The sequence below is a fragment of the Brassica rapa genome, chromosome A05 (genome assembly GCF_000309985.2).
Source record: "Brassica rapa cultivar Chiifu-401-42 chromosome A05, CAAS_Brap_v3.01, whole genome shotgun sequence".
Taxonomy (NCBI): domain Eukaryota; kingdom Viridiplantae; phylum Streptophyta; class Magnoliopsida; order Brassicales; family Brassicaceae; genus Brassica; species Brassica rapa.
In genome coordinates, this window is record NC_024799.2 from 6,472,608 (window position 1) to 6,488,324 (window position 15,717).

The window sequence follows — 15,717 nt, forward strand, 5'->3', positions numbered from 1 at the left end:
CTCCTCTCTCTCTCTCCTCTCTCTCTCTCTCTCTCTCTCTCGCCGTCTCTCTTCTCTCTCCTCGCTCTCTCTCTCTCTCTTCTCTCTCTCTCCTCTCCTCTCTCTCTCTCTCTCTCTCTCTTCTCTCTCTCTCTCTCTCTCTTCTCGCTCTCTCTCTCTCCTCTCTCTCTCTCTCTCCTCTCTCTCTCTCTCTCTCTCTCTCTTCTCTCTCTCTTCTCTCTCTCTCTCTCTCTCTCTCTCTCTCTCTCTCTCTTCTTCTTTCTCTCTCTCTCTCTCTCTCTCTCTCTCTCTCTCTCTCTCTCTCTCTCTCTCTCTCTCTCTCTCTCTCTCTCTCTCTTCTCTCTCTCTCTCTCTCTCTCTTCTCTCTCTCTCTCTCTCTCTCTCTTCTCTCCCTCTCTCTCTCTCTCTCTCTCTCTCTCTCTCGCTCTCTCTCTCTCTCTCTCTCTCTCTCTCTCTCTCTCTACTCTCTCTCTCTCTCTCTCTCCTCCTCTCTCTCTTCTCTCTCTCTCTCTCTCTCTCTCTCTCTCTTCTCTCTCCTCTCTCTCTCTCTCTCTCTCTCTCTTCTCTCTCTCTCTCTCTCTGGAGTGGACTCTAATTATCTTCGTGGATACTCCTTCCCTTTATCAAGTTAATAATCCAATCGCAGAGTAGGATACAAAGCTGTATCCATGGAACATCAAAAAAAAGACTTCTGAATATAAAAGTTACACTACTAGTTTTATGAGCCAACCCAAAGATCGAGCTAAAGAGACTGTAGATATGTTTGGTGCTTCGTTTATTTTATAATTAGAAGATTTTGGATTTTAGTGACTTTCATTTTCAGTTCATCTACTTTGAGAAATAAGTGTCAATATTCGCTCGTCTTCTTTCTCCCAATAGGTATGTGATTTATCTATAAAAGACTAAAGACTATTTTTCTGAACACAAAAAGATTAAAGATCTAGAGCACAAATGGACCGACTTTGTTAAAATCTGAAGAAGCAAAGTCAAACTAAGTAAGCGCTGACTGAACCAATCTATACCTAAAAATGTCCGTCTCTATCCCTATCCCTTTGAAATTTACGTGCATGTTCCACTAACGGATAATTTCTACTGGTCAACATTTTGTCAGCCGTTGTTCCACCACGTGATTATGCACACATCCCCATTAGAATATGTTAATATAAAACTTCTTATTAATATGGTGAACCAAACATACTTATTATGTTGTAGTTGTTTTCAAGTGTAGGTTGTCAAGATTACTCACAAATCCTGTAACTGTGGTATGCTAGTAATCCTCATGTAACTATAGTATGCTAGTAATCCTCTGCAGCTCTCCTACACATCAACAATTCAAAAGTATATAACAATCTATATTTTCCCCTCTAATTTCTAAAAACTAAAGAAAAAAAGATTGTATATTCGTGTAACTACTCTTTTTTAATTATAGAAGCTTAATACAAATTTGGTTTACCAAATTTTTTTATACAATTGGTCAAAACAAAAAAAAACGTTTACACAAACTGAATATCAAATAATTTGGATTTGCTCTATTTTTGTTGGGGAAAAGTTGTCGCCCACTGCACCTGGACGGGGACAACAATATCCTCAAGTTCACTGGTTTCGAAATCGTGACAAAAGTAATTCAATCACTTTAACGTCCAAAAGGTCCATACAACTCATGCCCTTTTTATCCACTTCTCTAAATAGATTTTTTGAACAAAGGCTTTCAAACTAAGAAACATAAACTATTACAAGATAAAGACTATTATAGTCTTATAATTGGATAAAGTTTGCATGAAACAAATTTCATGAATCATTGAATCCCAACCTATGAAACAACAAAGATAAAGACTAGAATAACCAATAAAACAATAAAAGACAATATCTAGTGATAAGAACCACAGCCACAACGACTACGTTTCTCTCTCTTTCGAATAGTCTTCCATTCTATATTTTGGTATTTGATAGGAAATTTTGTCTCTCTTCCACCTCTTATCAAGCTAAACGAGTTAAATGGCTCTGTTACAACTTCATCTACATCACTTAACACTTCGAACCGAGAAGAACTCTCAAATACGTAAGGGTTAAATGATGTGGTTAAGAGATCAACATATAAAATTTCACAAATGAGAGTAGATTGTGAATCTACTAATATGGGTAAAGTGGTGACAGAGTTTGGCGAAGCAGTGGAGTTCTCCTACTCTAAAATAGGTTATTTCAAGTTCATATACGAGACCTTCAATCTTTGTAAATATGCTTTCAAAGCTCGGGGCCACTGCAATTTGGAGTTCCAATATCTGACAATTCTTAATGATTTTTCGGGAAAACTTTGAATCATTGTATTACATGTGATATAAGTGTTTTTAAATGCATATGTAAAAGAAAAAGTTTGATTATTAGAATTATAGATGTACAATGATTAACGAGCTGACCACGTGCTTTTTATGGTTTGCTCGTTTATTTAGGATATGATTGATCATCTATACTATATCAATACTTTCTCGACGGAATAAAATAAAACAATATTTTCCTGGTTTTTTTGAAAGATAAATTATTGAATTATAGTATTGAAAATAATTGAATTCGATTTGTATATATTCAGTATTGTAAACAGTATATCGTAAATTTACAGTGAAATGAGATTAATTATCTTTAAAGAGTATAGTAACATATACAACTAAACTGCTTTCTTAAAAAAAAAACTGGAAAATTTAAGTAGCTAGCAAAAAAATCCAGAAATTAATTTCAACATCTTTTAAATAAAAGAGGTAAATTTTGGTTAGAAATGCAAACAGAGTTCTAAGAAATTAGAGTTTTCTTTTAACCGTCCTTAGTTTGTCTTGCAATTACACCATTATACTACTGTTAGTCTGTTACAAAACTAAGAGAAAATCGTTATTTAACTAACAAAGCGATGTGTAAAAAGAAAAAAAACAACTAACAAAAGCGATAAACCAAAAAGCTTGCTTACTATAAGTGACCTTTTAACAACACCATTCAAGTATAGTAATTATGACAAGTTGTATTGTCTTTAAATTTTACCTTCTTTAGACTTTAAACTCGAATTAGGTGACATGGCACCATCATCAATAGAAGAGTCAATAATCTTTAGTCACTAGTGACCTCCACCAACAAATGTTTGGCTTAAAGTCCAACCAATTCTTTTATAACCTAATAATCATAAACACTTTTATACTATTTTATATGTGAAATAAATTGAATGATATTAGAATCGAACAATCTAATACTTACAAATACTTGTTATTATTTAAAAAAAAATATTAGAAAAATCTTAAAAGTTTAGTTACGATTTGAATGTCTGTTTATTACACATTTCAGTATTTAACAGACTTTAACTTGATATCTTCCGACACACAAAAATTACTAAAAACATAAGTGTTTTATTATCTCTTGACTCTCGAGTGAGGTGAAATTAAAGCGTGTTAAAAGAAGGCACTAACAACAAAAAAACAAAAGAGTTGTGGTGTCTGCTTAAAAATAATTCTTCAAAACTGAGGATGATGCTGATGTTCTGACATTCTCTCTCTCCCTTCTCTGTATCTGCGCAGCTTCTTCATCTACGGCTGAGGAATTAAATCATCATACACGTGGTGAGAGCACAAAAAGACTCAAACTTTTCTCAAACCCTTGGGGTTTCTCAGATTGTGCTAATGTTTTTCTTGGTCTTCTGAAGGTAACTGAATCAATCAGCTTCAATCTGAACTTTTCCTTTTCCAATCTTCAATCAATTCCAAGTTTATTCACAGCTTTGGGGAAAGATTTTACTTGAAATCTCCAATTCGTTTTCCATAAAGTTCGTTTCTTTCTTGCTTAAACATGGATTCTTGGAGGTGATTTCAAGAAAAGTTTGTATCTTTTTCTAGATTTGGGGTTATAATTAAACTGGGTTTAGGTATTTTTATTGATAACGACGAAAAAATTGGAGTAAAGTATGACTATAATGGAGGAGAAGCAGAGTAGCCCTGTTTCAGAGAATCATCAGCAGACGAAAACAATGGAGAAGCAACAGAGTTTTCGATGTGTGGAGAACAACAACAACCAGCCAAGAAAGGCGAGATCTTTAGAGAAACAAGTCAGTTTCCAAGGCGTGAGTGTCGAGAATCATCATCACCCAAGCAGGCTCGGAAGATCAATGGAGAAGCAACAGAGCTTCCGAGGTGTTGCCACTGCAGAGAATCAGAAACGTGGAGTTATTATGGAGAGGCAGAAGAGTTTCCGCGGCGGGTTCTTAGAGAAGCAGAAGAGCTTCCGTGTGGTGATGGAGAGGCAGCTGAGCTTCATTGGCGAGAGGAGGAAGAAGACTGAGTCACCTGGGAAGAGAGGTGACTCGCCTCTTCATATAGCTGCTAGAACTGGGAACTTAGGGAAGGTTAGAGAGCTGATTCGAGGTGGTTGCGATGGAGAGGAGTTGAGAGAGTTGTTGTCAAAGCAGAATCTTGAAGGAGAGACTCCTCTTTATACTGCTGCAGAGAATGGTCATTCAGCAGTTGTTGAGGAGATGTTGGAGCGTATGGATCTCCAAACTGCTTCAATAGCTGCTAGAAACGGGTTTGATCCGTTCCATGTCGCAGCTAAACAAGGCCATCTTGGTAAATAAAGACAATCTAAAACTATAGAACCACCATCCATGGATTGGATTGTTCTCTTACTTTTGTCTTTTCTTGCAGAGGTGTTGAAGATTCTGTTGGAGACGTTCCCAAACTTGGCGATGACAACTGATTTACTGTGTACAACTGCGTTACACACAGCTGCAACGCAAGGGCACATCGATGTGGTGAATCTTCTTCTGGAGACGGATTCTAATTTGGCTAAGATTGCTAAGAACAATGGTAAAACCGCGCTTCACTCTGCAGCAAGGATGGGTCATGTGGAAGTTGTTAAGTCTCTGATGGGGAATGATCCAAGCATTGGGTTTAGAACTGATAAAAAGGGACAAACTGCTCTTCACATGGCTGTTAAAGGTCAGAATGATGGGATCGTTGTTGAGTTGGTGAAGCCTGATGTTGCTGTTTTGAGCGTTGAGGATAACAAAGGGAACACGCCATTGCACATTGCCACTAACAAGGGCCGTATCAAGGTAGTAGTAACTCTTTACTTTGCTTTTTTCAATCATTCAAATTCGTTATTTATCATGGAATGATCTTTCTTCTGTGCAGATAGTGCGGTGTTTGCTATCTTTTGAAGGCATTAACCTCAACCCAATAAATAAAGCTGGAGATACGCCACTCGATGTTGCAGAGAGGATAGGAAACGCAGAGCTTGCATCGGTTCTGAAAGAAGCAGGAGCTGCTACAGCTAAAGATCTAGGGAAGCCTCAGAACCCAGCTAAGCAACTCAAGCAAACGGTCAGCGACATTAAGCACGAGGTGCAATCTCAGCTTCAGCAGTCTAGGCAAACCGGTGTAAGAGTCCAGAAGATAGCAAAGAGACTCAAGAAGCTTCACATTAGCGGTCTAAACAACGCTATCAACTCGGCAACTGTGGTGGCCGTGCTTATCGCCACGGTGGCTTTCGCAGCCATTTTCACAATCCCCGGACAATATGAAGAAGACCGGTCGAAAGGAGAGTTGCTAGGACAAGCTCATATAGCGAATAAAGCACCGTTTCTGGTCTTCTTCATCTTTGACAGCTTGGCACTTTTTATATCCTTAGCTGTTGTTGTTGTGCAGACTTCAGTTGTTGTGATTGAGGAAAAGGCGAAGAAGAAGCTTGTCTTTGTGATCAACAAGCTCATGTGGTGTGCCTGTTTGTTCATATCCATTGCCTTTGTTTCCCTCTCTTACATTGTTGTGGGCAAAGAGGAGATGTGGTTGGCCGTGTGTGCAACTGTCATTGGCGGCACAATCATGTTGACAACGATCGGTGCCATGTGTTACTGTGTGATCATGCATAGGGTGGAGGAATCTAAGTTAAAAAGCATAAGGAAAGAGAGAAGCAAGTCTCAGTCCTTCTCTATGTCTCGTATGCCTTCTGATTCAGAGATTCTAAATGGTGAATACAACAAGAGAATGTATGCACTATAAACAGCCAATTTGGACAGGAGAGTCTCATCATGTAAGAATAACCAGTATATACTTGTATTTTGTACCTGTAAACCGTTGCTATTCGATATTTTTCAGAGTTTCTCGAGTAGAAAAACAGATTTGTAATGAGTTCAATGAAGTATCAACGCAATATACACTTTTCTGATATTAAATGAATCAAAGAATGAGAATGAAGAAACCATAACCTGATGACAACTCAGAATCTTAGTTGTGAATATTATAAAAACTTGATCTCCTACTGGGTCTGGATGCATTTCTTTAGATGGCTTCTAAGATCTAGCTATAGTGTGTGATGTTAGCAGGAATCATCATCTTCAACCCCGTCTGGTGCTCCCACCGCGGTAACTCTCTGGCTGGTAACGAGTGGAACCTTCTTGATTATTCTTTGTGGCGTTGTTGGGTTTGGGTTTGGAATAAGCGAGATTAACTGATTTGGCTGCTGAGAAGCAGTAGCGGACTTTGATAGAGTGGCTTGTTGTTCTGGTCGAGCAGCTTCCCTGGATGATTACCATCAGGGTCACTTCCTTGTCGCAAGCTTCTTCACACGATGAGTTTTGTTGCTGGATGCCATCAAATGACTCATCTGAGGTGTTAGAGTCTTCATGATGAACCTTCACCTGTACAGAAGCATCTGGTTTTATCATACCAGCTCCCGGAGAAACCTACATAAATAGTTATCTGATTATTTAGTTTTGTGATCTCTAAAAGGACGAAAGAGAACAATTAGTGACAAAGAAGAGAATAATTAATAACCTCGAGCCAGCGAGGGAGACCAAAGGTGCCTCCATCATCTCTAACAACAGTCTGACCCTTGCAGACGATGTTGAAGAGGGCTCTACTCGAGTTTGACTTGTTTGTGATTGAAAAGATGAACGTGTCCTGACTCTGAAGAAGAATACTGTTTGTGCTCACTGAAGTTTCCGGAACGTATCTTAGTTCCTCGAACATGGTTCTGAGTTTCTCACTAGACTTTATTATTTTCCCCAGCTCCTGTCTTCGCACAGATTTATCGGTGTGAGCTATGTTAGCATGAAGTTTGCAGCGCACAGGTTTGTGATCACTCTCAGTCACATCCATGCAAGCTTCATACCTGTTAACACAATGCATAGGACGGTGAGAAAGCCGAAAGGTGAAAGAAGATCATGAGATTGTGTGATGGAACATTACATTACAGTACAAGAAACTACAGGACACTGCAAATTGCACTCGCAAAATGGGGTTGATTGGTTATCTCTGTATATAACTCTGTCACACCACGCAGGTATACGCTTTTTCTCCCCTGAATCATACCCTGGAGATAGAAACAGCGCAGAGTTTAATTACTTAGTCCATTTTTTTCTCCTTTTACAAGCAATGATATGTTCTTGAGCAATGAGGATAAGTTTGCAAAGAATTTCAAATCTATCGTTTACCTCCAAGGCCAGGCTTATTCTTTTCAAATTTGTAAGTTGGTGGAAAGGTGATCAACGCCTCACGCATTCCTTGGAACACTTTTCCTTCACTCATCTCTGCCCTCAGTTGGTCTTTCTCTCTGAGCCAATCAAATGATCGGTGTGAAATGAAGTCCCTCGCCTCGTCGTAGGTTATACCAAACAACCTATAGTTGAAGTCACCAAAAAATGCAACAAAGTCTGCTGCTGCCAAGTCAGATTTCTCCTCTTCAGTGATGATGTTTGTATTCTTGGAAGCAAAGAAAAAGAACAATAACATTAGAAGAGACACGCACCAAAAGCTCGAGAACAAAAAATGTTAAATTCTGTAACTAGTGCGCTAATAGAATAAGTTCATACAGTGTTATTCTTTTGTGCTTGGGTAGATGATGAAGCACCGGCTGCAAGAGAGAGTCAATGGTAAGGCAGAAGAATAAAGCAGCCAAAATCAGAAGCCAAATGAGCAAGACAAAAAAACAGGTATGGTTCTGTACCAGCTGGAACAGTATATAAACTTTGTCCTTTGGAGAAGACCATTGACCGATATATGTGATTGAAATCGGCATTTCTCCGAGTAACTGCCTCCAAGTGAGCAGCCAAGTGACAGTTCACAAAGCACATGATCCGATCATAAACTCTGATTCTCAAGCCCACACCTCCCTGTTTTTAACAACGTAGGATCATTAGTCTGATCAACAATGACGACTCACCCTCAACTGAGGTCAGTAAGAGAAATTCCAATATCAGACTAATTGATCAGAAGATTCTTGAAACAGACATCAAGCTAACTGATCTTGTATTAGATGGAACTAAGTGAAACATAGCTATAAAAACAGACCTTGTTGCCAATGGCGCGGCCAAAGCCACATGGAACTGCTGCAACATCAAGATCTCCGACATGTGTTCTAATATCCTTCCTCACCCTAAGCAGAAAGTTATAAGACATGAGGAGACAAAATAATGGTTAACCTAGACATGTGATATAGCTCAAAACTCTTAAGACGGGTGAAAGACTTTAGGTGCTATGTAAGGAAAGCAAAAGACTGTTGTCTGGTATGCAATCAATAGAGAAAGACAAAAAATGTAACTTGTCCGGAATGAACTATTTGCCTACCAAAGAGATATTAGCAGTCCCGCTAATTGCCTTGAACCCATACGTTCAAAAGTATTTCTCTCATCCAGTGCATTTCCAATTGCATCAATCCACCATTTCCCCACAACACTTCCTTCAACCCCTACCTACGACCGGAACACAAAGATGAGCCGACTCAAAGCAAACAAACGGAGGCAAAAAATTAGCCAATGAGTAAATAGCTCTAACAGGAGTTACCGTTTCCTTAGCAGTAGACATGGCAAGGAAACCCGCCCCCATATCCACTTCCTGCAACCCAACAGCTACAATGCCAACATCTGAAACATCAGATCCCAGCCAAGACATAAGCGCTCCCCTTGAAGCTCGTCCTTCACCAACATTCCATGTACCAATCAAGATCTTAACACTGTCTTGTCTGGCGTATGTATTCCCCTTTTGAGATAACTCCGTTCGGATTACGCTATCCAGAGGTCCTGGTGATGTCACATACCATCCTCTCACACCACCATGAGTGGCTAAACTAAAAATGAAACCACCACCTGCTGCTAGCTTTATCACAGGTTCATTATGTGAAACCCAGCTTGCAACTAGCTTCCCACCAAGATCCAGAATCTGGATGTAACCACTCGAATAACCCACATATATCCGATCACCGAAAGTGCAAAAGCACAGAACAGCCTGCTGATGATGGTTTACTTCGCGCAAGCGGTTTCCATTTCCGTCCCACTGAGCAATTACGCCGTTCATGCTTCCAGTCCAAATTGATCCATCTGCCGCAATCGCAATAGCTTCCACTTTCCTAGGATCTTCAGCAAAAGCTCCTGTGCTTCTAGTAGCAGCTCGGCGAACAGCTCCTGCAGCTCCCATTATGGCATGCCGTGATCTCTGCAGAAAGCCTTGAGATTTATCCTTTTTCGGTGTGGAGAAGAACTTCGCTTTCGTCTCTTCAACTTGTTGTCCTTGTGCAGGTGTGCCATCCACACGGTTTTCGACTTGTCCATCAATGTTGAAGACTTTCAGAAGATCTTTATTCTGAGCATCCCTGCACAGATACATCTTTCTCTCTTTGAATAATCAAAACAAAAAAAAGTTCCAAATATTCTAACATATCCATAATCTGTTGAAGACTAAGAACAAAGAAAAGCTTACCACATTGAAAATGAGAGATGCTGCACAGCCCACACTTTAGCTCTTACGGTATCAACTAACAAAAACTTGACATCTGAGGAAGAAATGCTGCATGTACCATTGACAGTAACTTGGCTCCTAAGGTCAATACCAGACCTCTCCACTAACAACGCAGCCATATGCTTCTCCTCCGCTTTAAGCACAAGAGACTTCTCTAAAGAATCAAAAGTCCATATCTTTATCACTCCCCCATCAGAGCATGACCACATATCACCTGCATCACGAAAAGGATGTGAGAATCCAAATATCAACAAACCATGAAACCTCAGAATCAGCCAAACACTAACCATAGGAGCTAATGACAATGTAATTCACAGGACCACGATGAGCTTGCCACGAAAGCCGTTCCTTGAAAGGCTTCGAATCATCGGCAGTGTTGGTAACCGCCTGATCCATTTTCCAAGCCCTGATTTTGCCATCCTTGTGGCCGCTCCACACAAGCCTATTCCCGTGGTCGATCATCATACACAAGGTGGGAGAGATTGCAACAGACTCATGAAACGGCGCCGTATCCTCGTCCCCTCGCCGCACCTGCCCGCCTACACCATAACCGACCTCGTATGCTTCCTCCAGGTTCCAGAACCTCACGCCGTTCTCCTGTCCCGCCCATAGCTGACTTTCTGTACAAGCAATGTTTCTAAGAAACTTCCCTGTTTGCGTCTCTCTCAACGGATGCGGTCGGATCTCGAGACACGGCGGGCGTCCAGGGTTCACCGCTGCGCGCACAGGAACTTTGAAAACGTCTACACCACCTCCTGCTCCCATGAACTCCGGAAGAGGCTCAATGTCTTCCCCTCCTTCTCCTCCTCCTCCAACTTCTCCTCCGTGACCAGCAATCTCACCACGCTGCGGTTCTGGTGCTGGTGCTGGTTTGGAAGGAGGGGTGATGAGGCAGTGATCATCCTCCACATTGCCTCTCTCGCCGCCAGTTCTGCCGTCTACGGTGGCTACTCCTTCGGTGGAGAACTCGCCGTCGGAGGAATCGAAATAGACAGGTTCGGAATCTGTTGGCACGGATCTTGAGCCCTCGTCGAGGCTGTATTTGCGGATCGGGTGATGCTGCGGCTTCTGCTCGTATTGCTCGACGTAGGAATGTGTCTTACGCGGGGGTGGATGAGAGGGGACAAGCGATGACAAGGCCTCACGCTCGTCTGGTTCGATGATAACCGAATCCATGGAAGAAGAAGAAGATCAAAGGAACTCTCGCCAAATGAAGAAAATTTGGGAAACCGGAATGAATGCAACCATGAAGAGGAGATGAGAACGGGAGATTGAGAGAGAGAAGTGGAGAAGAGAGCACGTCACGAGAGAGAGATGGTAGATAACGCGAAGTCTCTGCTTTTGAGTCTCCATACTATAAATAGCAACCTGAGAAAGAAAGAAATTTAAAAAAAAAACATATTTTAAATTCAAAAGACTGATAACTTCTTCATCAATTCATACATTCTCTTAAGACTTAGCAAATAAACTACTTTTCACACAATCACCAAGGCATATGATTAATCGACACTTACAGGAGTGAAGGAATCTGTTCTTGGGAATTGGCTACATCATTAAAACAAGAAAGCCATGATCTTTGAGAGCTCATCTGCTGTCTTAATGCCTGCAAAATATGTTCTAAGTACAACAAGAAGCTAATAGAGATTCCGGTTTTGAACGGTTAGGGGGTTTGGAGGCATTACCTTTCTCACGGTATAAAGTGTTTCCGGCTTTAGTGAAGATGATCTCTGGGAACAAAGACACTTGCAGAGAAGAAACCAAATCAGTCTCAACCACAGCATCAACCAAATTTGTATGAATGGTGATTAGCACACTTACTTGTCTAGTTCTTCCATTCTCTTTAAGAGCGCAAGTGAGTTGTGTCGAGTATGGGATAATCATTTTCTCTGAAAACAAAATTGAAAATTCAAACACCAAAATAACCAGAAACCGGCTCGCCACCAGAGGAATCGAAATGGATTTGAATAAGATCAGCAATACCTGGAATTGTGAAGCTTCAATTGAAACCTTGGCCAAACCAGTTTTTGTTTGATTAAGATAGGATCACAGAGTCGTACAACAATAATCGTGTCAAATAAGAATATGACACATCATCACACACAAATATTTTTTGTTTAATTTACGAAAGTAACAATGTTTCGAAAACCGGAGGAGACATTCACTATCTAGACTAAATGGATCAATTGTCGAACCGGTCCAATTAGATTTTAAATTTTACTTAATTTTGATTAAGTAACTATATATATATATATATGTATAACTATAAAATTATTTTTATACCATTGTTATAATCTAAAATAATATAAAAAATAATTTATTTCAATAGATATTTAAAAAATAGTATGAATTTTTAACAAATTCTTTTTTAAATTTGCATTTCTATATTTTTCTTCGTGAATTTGAAAAAATCGAGTTTTATTATCGAATAGAATCACCGGTTTTAACGAGTTTCACCCGTTTTTAACCAAGTTTGTCGGTTTAACTCAAATCCGCTTTTTAGTACAATCTGTAACTAGTTCGAATGCCATGAAGCCCCCATCCGCTCAACGTCAGAGTTTGCTCACTCATCCAGCGGAAGGAGAAGCATCATAGGAGCAGATAGATGGATAAGTCAAGGTCCGATCAGCCGGTTCAGTCCAGTTTTCAAAACAGTGGAAAATAACTTTTCCTTTTTCTTTAGAGGAGTCGGCCTAATTGTATTAAAACCCACTAAGGGTAGTAGCATCCTCTCTTCTTCTCTGGCATAAACTTGGGATTCGGCTCCAGCTCTTGTTGAAACTAGACATTCTCACAACGACGGCCAAAGCAGCTCTATGCTGTGTAATCAGTCTCTGTTAATTGTTTGTGGCCTCTTGTTTCATTACCGTGGGATGGGATGCAAGTTTTAATTACTTCTCACTTCAATTTATTTTCATAAAGACGTCACTCGAAAATACAAATGGTACACACTGCTAAAAACCAAATTTATCTTTTGTTGCTTAGAAAAAAGTTGGGAGGCCAATGCTATTAAGCAGCATTGCTAGAAATAAGCCAATCAAACAAACCAACTTTAGGCTCTCTTCTTTTCTTGCTGCTTCTTAATCTCTGGTTCGAATACTCCACCAGCTTCTTCCATACATCTCCCACCCTCCATCCTTTAGATATAACCAATTCCGTTACCTGATTTAGGTTATGAAGTGCTTCAAATCCAAAAGTGTAATAAGACATGAAAGGCCTTCTTGCCTGAGAACAATGCAAAATGTTTGTGAGACAAAGAAACAGCCACTGACTAAAAATTACACACTTTGGTTAAGGTTTAACCTGAGAAACAGCAATCCACTGAAGGAGAGATTTGACCTCAGCATCTCCACCGTAAGCACCACATCCCCAGTTCCCTGTAGCAACACCAACACCACCTTCATGATCTATGCAATGCTTCTTGCATACATGGAGGAAACCACATAGAGCCTTATTAGCCTCCCTGGAGATAATAAAAAGAATGTTCAGAAACAGTTTGATATAAAGAAGACTAGTTAAACTATATCAAGATTTTATTCAGTTTTCACCGGAGGAGGCATTCAGGTTTGTACTGGGATATTCCTGGATGACGCAGAGCATCTATGGCGACGATTCTTGTTTTTCGCCTTCCGAAAACATCTCTTTCCTTTGTGTCTACGTAATCACCAGAGAACCTAAAGGAAGATGAATATCTGCAGAATGGAGAATAAACCATTTTCTTTCATAATTTAAAAAAAAAAACATTTTATAAATCACTAAAAGTATTTTTGGAAAAGTGTGTCACCCTGTGTAGTGAGAGAATCTTTCGGCACCAACAACTTCAATTGCTTCAGAGACTTCCATGGCTGGTAAGAAGAGCATACCAGCGATCAATTCCGGATTTATCATGAACCGAATCTCTTCCTGTGTTTGAAAACAAAGTCAAGATTCGAATAAAAACTTCAAAAGACCAGAAGCGTATTCAAAGCTATAGTTTATTATAGACCTGGACACATCCCTTGCGAAGAGCGCCGCCTCCTAAATACTTGTTGGCGAAGTCAACTTCAAGAGCTTCAACGCTTTGATCCTCTATCAAACCACAAGTGTGAACCTATACACCATTTGAAAAACTGATACTTGGATACAAAAATCTTTATATAGACAATAGAATCAAGCATACATCTACTTAATTAAGTAACCTCAACAGGGCAGAGATTGACATTAGATGTACTCCAAAAGCCTTCATCAGGAAAGGCTTCAAGGCCAGAATGATCTTGTTCTAAAGAGAGAATCTTCCGTTCGAATGAGACGAATCCAGGAGGGATACATGAAGATATCCTCTGGAAGTAATGAGCTATGCACCTTATCTTGTTCTCTTGGTGCTCGTTTCGTCCCGTGCTGATTAGGCTTCTGAAATAATAGGTATGAAGTTTGTAGTCTGAGAATTATAACTATTTTCTATATTTCTGTTTTTTTGTTTTTTAAATATAGTTGTATTTTCCAATCAAATGTGTTATTCAATGCAAATTCCTTATTATATAAAATAAAATCTACTTACCCGAATAGTTTGTCGAAATTGATGTTTGGAAGACTATTCGAGCTTCTATCATCGACAGGAAACAAACAGAAGAAAGAACAAGAAAGCAAGGCTCCTATAAGTTCCTGTCATAAGCCAAAACAAAAGACACATTTGAATATCTCTAGCTGTAATGAGACTTTGCTTAAAGAACATATATATACCTGGCTGAGGAACACAATGCCTGCTTTGTTGGAGCCTAAGACACGAAGACCGGTTTCAACTCCATTGATGATATTCTCTGAATTTAGATAGTGTAGTTCCAAGAGAGATGGGAATCTCAGAAGAAGACAAGCCATTGCAGGCAAAGCCTCGTTGAACCATCTGCTTGATTCTTCTTTTGACATTTTCTGCACCAAAGCAATACATTATTCACTCAAATCAATCTGAAAAAATAATGAAAGACTTTTGAGTTTTTTTTTTCCTACTATATTACCTCGTCGAAGAAGAGAGCGTAGCCTTGAAGTGCTGAATAAGAAAGATGAGAAGTCAAAGAGAGAGATTGTCTCATGTCAGAGATGATATCAGACAGAGTTTGTCCCGAGTCAACTCGGCTGTGACTCGGTCCTTTGGTCAAAGCTTCTAAAACCTCCACCAAGTGCGATGACGGCCAAGACAGTGAAGAATCCTGAATCACTAGCGGCAAGTAGGCTAAAATCGTCTCAAGATCTTCCCTTCTCTCCATTGCTCTGTTTTCTTGATTCTTGAGAGGGTGAAGTTGCAGGTTTCTCTCAGAAAGATGAGGCCACAACATAAATATATAAAAGTCTCTACAGCTCACCAGCATGAGTAATTAAACAAACACTTTTGACAAAAGTATTAATTAGTTTATTATATCCTTCCTTGCGGATCAAGATATGTGGAAAAAAAATATTCATATAAATTTCAGCACCCTGATGAATTAGTCAATGGCAATAATAAGCCTGGCATTCCAATTGAAAATCATAGAAGATTTTTTTTTTTGATTATTCACAAAAATTTAAATGCAAGAGAAACCATAGAACATAACATATCACTGATACCGAGGGATGTCTGCATACTCAGAATGTACATGGCAAGACAAGAGCCTGTCCTGAGTTAACCATCGACTCATTAGGCCCCTTAGACATTGTTTGAAAAGGTGGCCAAACAACTTTGTTCCCTTTTGCGTACCCTTTGAAATTAATGATCATCGAGAATGAGTGGATCGTGACAGATTCAAGAGAAATGATTGCTGTAAGACTACAACATAAGTATAACTAGTCTACTACCAAAATCAAACCACTTGAGACTCAATCAACAAGTCAAAAAGCTAATAATATAGTATGTTGTTAAGAAGGCTCAAACAAAAGAAGACAGCATGAGCCACACCATGACCTAATGTCCTAAACCACCAGCTGCAAGCAAATGACTTGAATAGTCTTAAAT

At 39.6% G+C, this 15,717-nt stretch overlaps 3 protein-coding genes across 4 annotated transcripts; 1 reads left to right on the plus strand and 2 right to left on the minus strand.

Moving 5' to 3' along the window:
- Nucleotides 1-3,283: 3,283 nt before the first annotated feature.
- LOC103867694 (ankyrin repeat-containing protein At5g02620) lies at nt 3,284-6,161 on the plus strand. 2 transcript variants are annotated; one of them, XM_018658993.2, is made up of 4 exons: nt 3,284-3,676; nt 3,896-4,592; nt 4,671-5,080; nt 5,160-6,161. In XM_018658993.2, exons 2-4 carry the CDS (start codon nt 3,935-3,937, stop codon nt 6,024-6,026), a joined length of 1,935 nt encoding a protein of 644 aa, XP_018514509.2. In that variant the 5' UTR covers nt 3,284-3,676; nt 3,896-3,934; the 3' UTR covers nt 6,027-6,161. The 2 variants fall into 2 exon arrangements, with proteins under 2 accessions (XP_018514509.2, XP_033147632.1); XM_033291741.1 differs by having other exon boundaries at nt 3,286-3,593; nt 3,677-4,592.
- LOC103867696 (type II inositol polyphosphate 5-phosphatase 14) lies at nt 6,134-11,744 on the minus strand. The gene is made up of 14 exons (XM_033291722.1): nt 11,577-11,744; nt 11,441-11,500; nt 11,273-11,361; nt 10,046-11,126; nt 9,720-9,972; nt 8,808-9,612; nt 8,592-8,716; nt 8,316-8,400; nt 7,972-8,137; nt 7,838-7,878; nt 7,460-7,727; nt 7,215-7,338; nt 6,801-7,137; nt 6,134-6,709 (listed from the first exon to the last, which is right to left on the minus strand). Exons 4-14 carry the CDS (start codon nt 10,932-10,934, stop codon nt 6,362-6,364), a joined length of 3,441 nt encoding a protein of 1,146 aa, XP_033147613.1. The 5' UTR covers nt 10,935-11,126; nt 11,273-11,361; nt 11,441-11,500; nt 11,577-11,744; the 3' UTR covers nt 6,134-6,361.
- An 892-nt stretch (nt 11,745-12,636) lies between these two features.
- LOC103867693 (poly(ADP-ribose) glycohydrolase 1) lies at nt 12,637-15,351 on the minus strand. Its single transcript, XM_009145792.3, has 9 exons — nt 14,747-15,351; nt 14,475-14,660; nt 14,293-14,396; nt 13,934-14,144; nt 13,741-13,845; nt 13,540-13,658; nt 13,304-13,447; nt 13,059-13,218; nt 12,637-12,980 (listed from the first exon to the last, which is right to left on the minus strand). Exons 1-9 carry the CDS (start codon nt 15,095-15,097, stop codon nt 12,765-12,767), a joined length of 1,596 nt encoding a protein of 531 aa, XP_009144040.3. The 5' UTR covers nt 15,098-15,351; the 3' UTR covers nt 12,637-12,764.
- Nucleotides 15,352-15,717: the final 366 nt, after the last annotated feature.

Coding starts and splice junctions, on each gene's coding strand:
- LOC103867693 (XM_009145792.3), bottom strand. CDS start 15,097: ATGCTGGTGAGCTGTAGAGACTTTTATATATTTATGTTGTGGCCTCAT. Junction 13,659..13,740: donor TTCGCAAGGGATGTGTCCAG/GTCTATAATAAA, acceptor TTTCAAACACAG/GAAGAGATTCGGTTCATGAT. Junction 12,981..13,058: donor AGTGGATTGCTGTTTCTCAG/GTTAAACCTTAA, acceptor CATTGTTCTCAG/GCAAGAAGGCCTTTCATGTC.
- LOC103867696 (XM_033291722.1), bottom strand. CDS start 10,934: ATGGATTCGGTTATCATCGAACCAGACGAGCGTGAGGCCTTGTCATCG. Junction 9,973..10,045: donor CATTGTCATTAGCTCCTATG/GTTAGTGTTTGG, acceptor TTCGTGATGCAG/GTGATATGTGGTCATGCTCT. Junction 7,728..7,837: donor AAGCACAAAAGAATAACACT/GTATGAACTTAT, acceptor TTTGCTTCCAAG/AATACAAACATCATCACTGA.
- LOC103867694 (XM_018658993.2), top strand. CDS start 3,935: ATGACTATAATGGAGGAGAAGCAGAGTAGCCCTGTTTCAGAGAATCAT. Junction 4,593..4,670: donor AGCTAAACAAGGCCATCTTG/GTAAATAAAGAC, acceptor CTTTTCTTGCAG/AGGTGTTGAAGATTCTGTTG. Junction 5,081..5,159: donor CTAACAAGGGCCGTATCAAG/GTAGTAGTAACT, acceptor TCTTCTGTGCAG/ATAGTGCGGTGTTTGCTATC.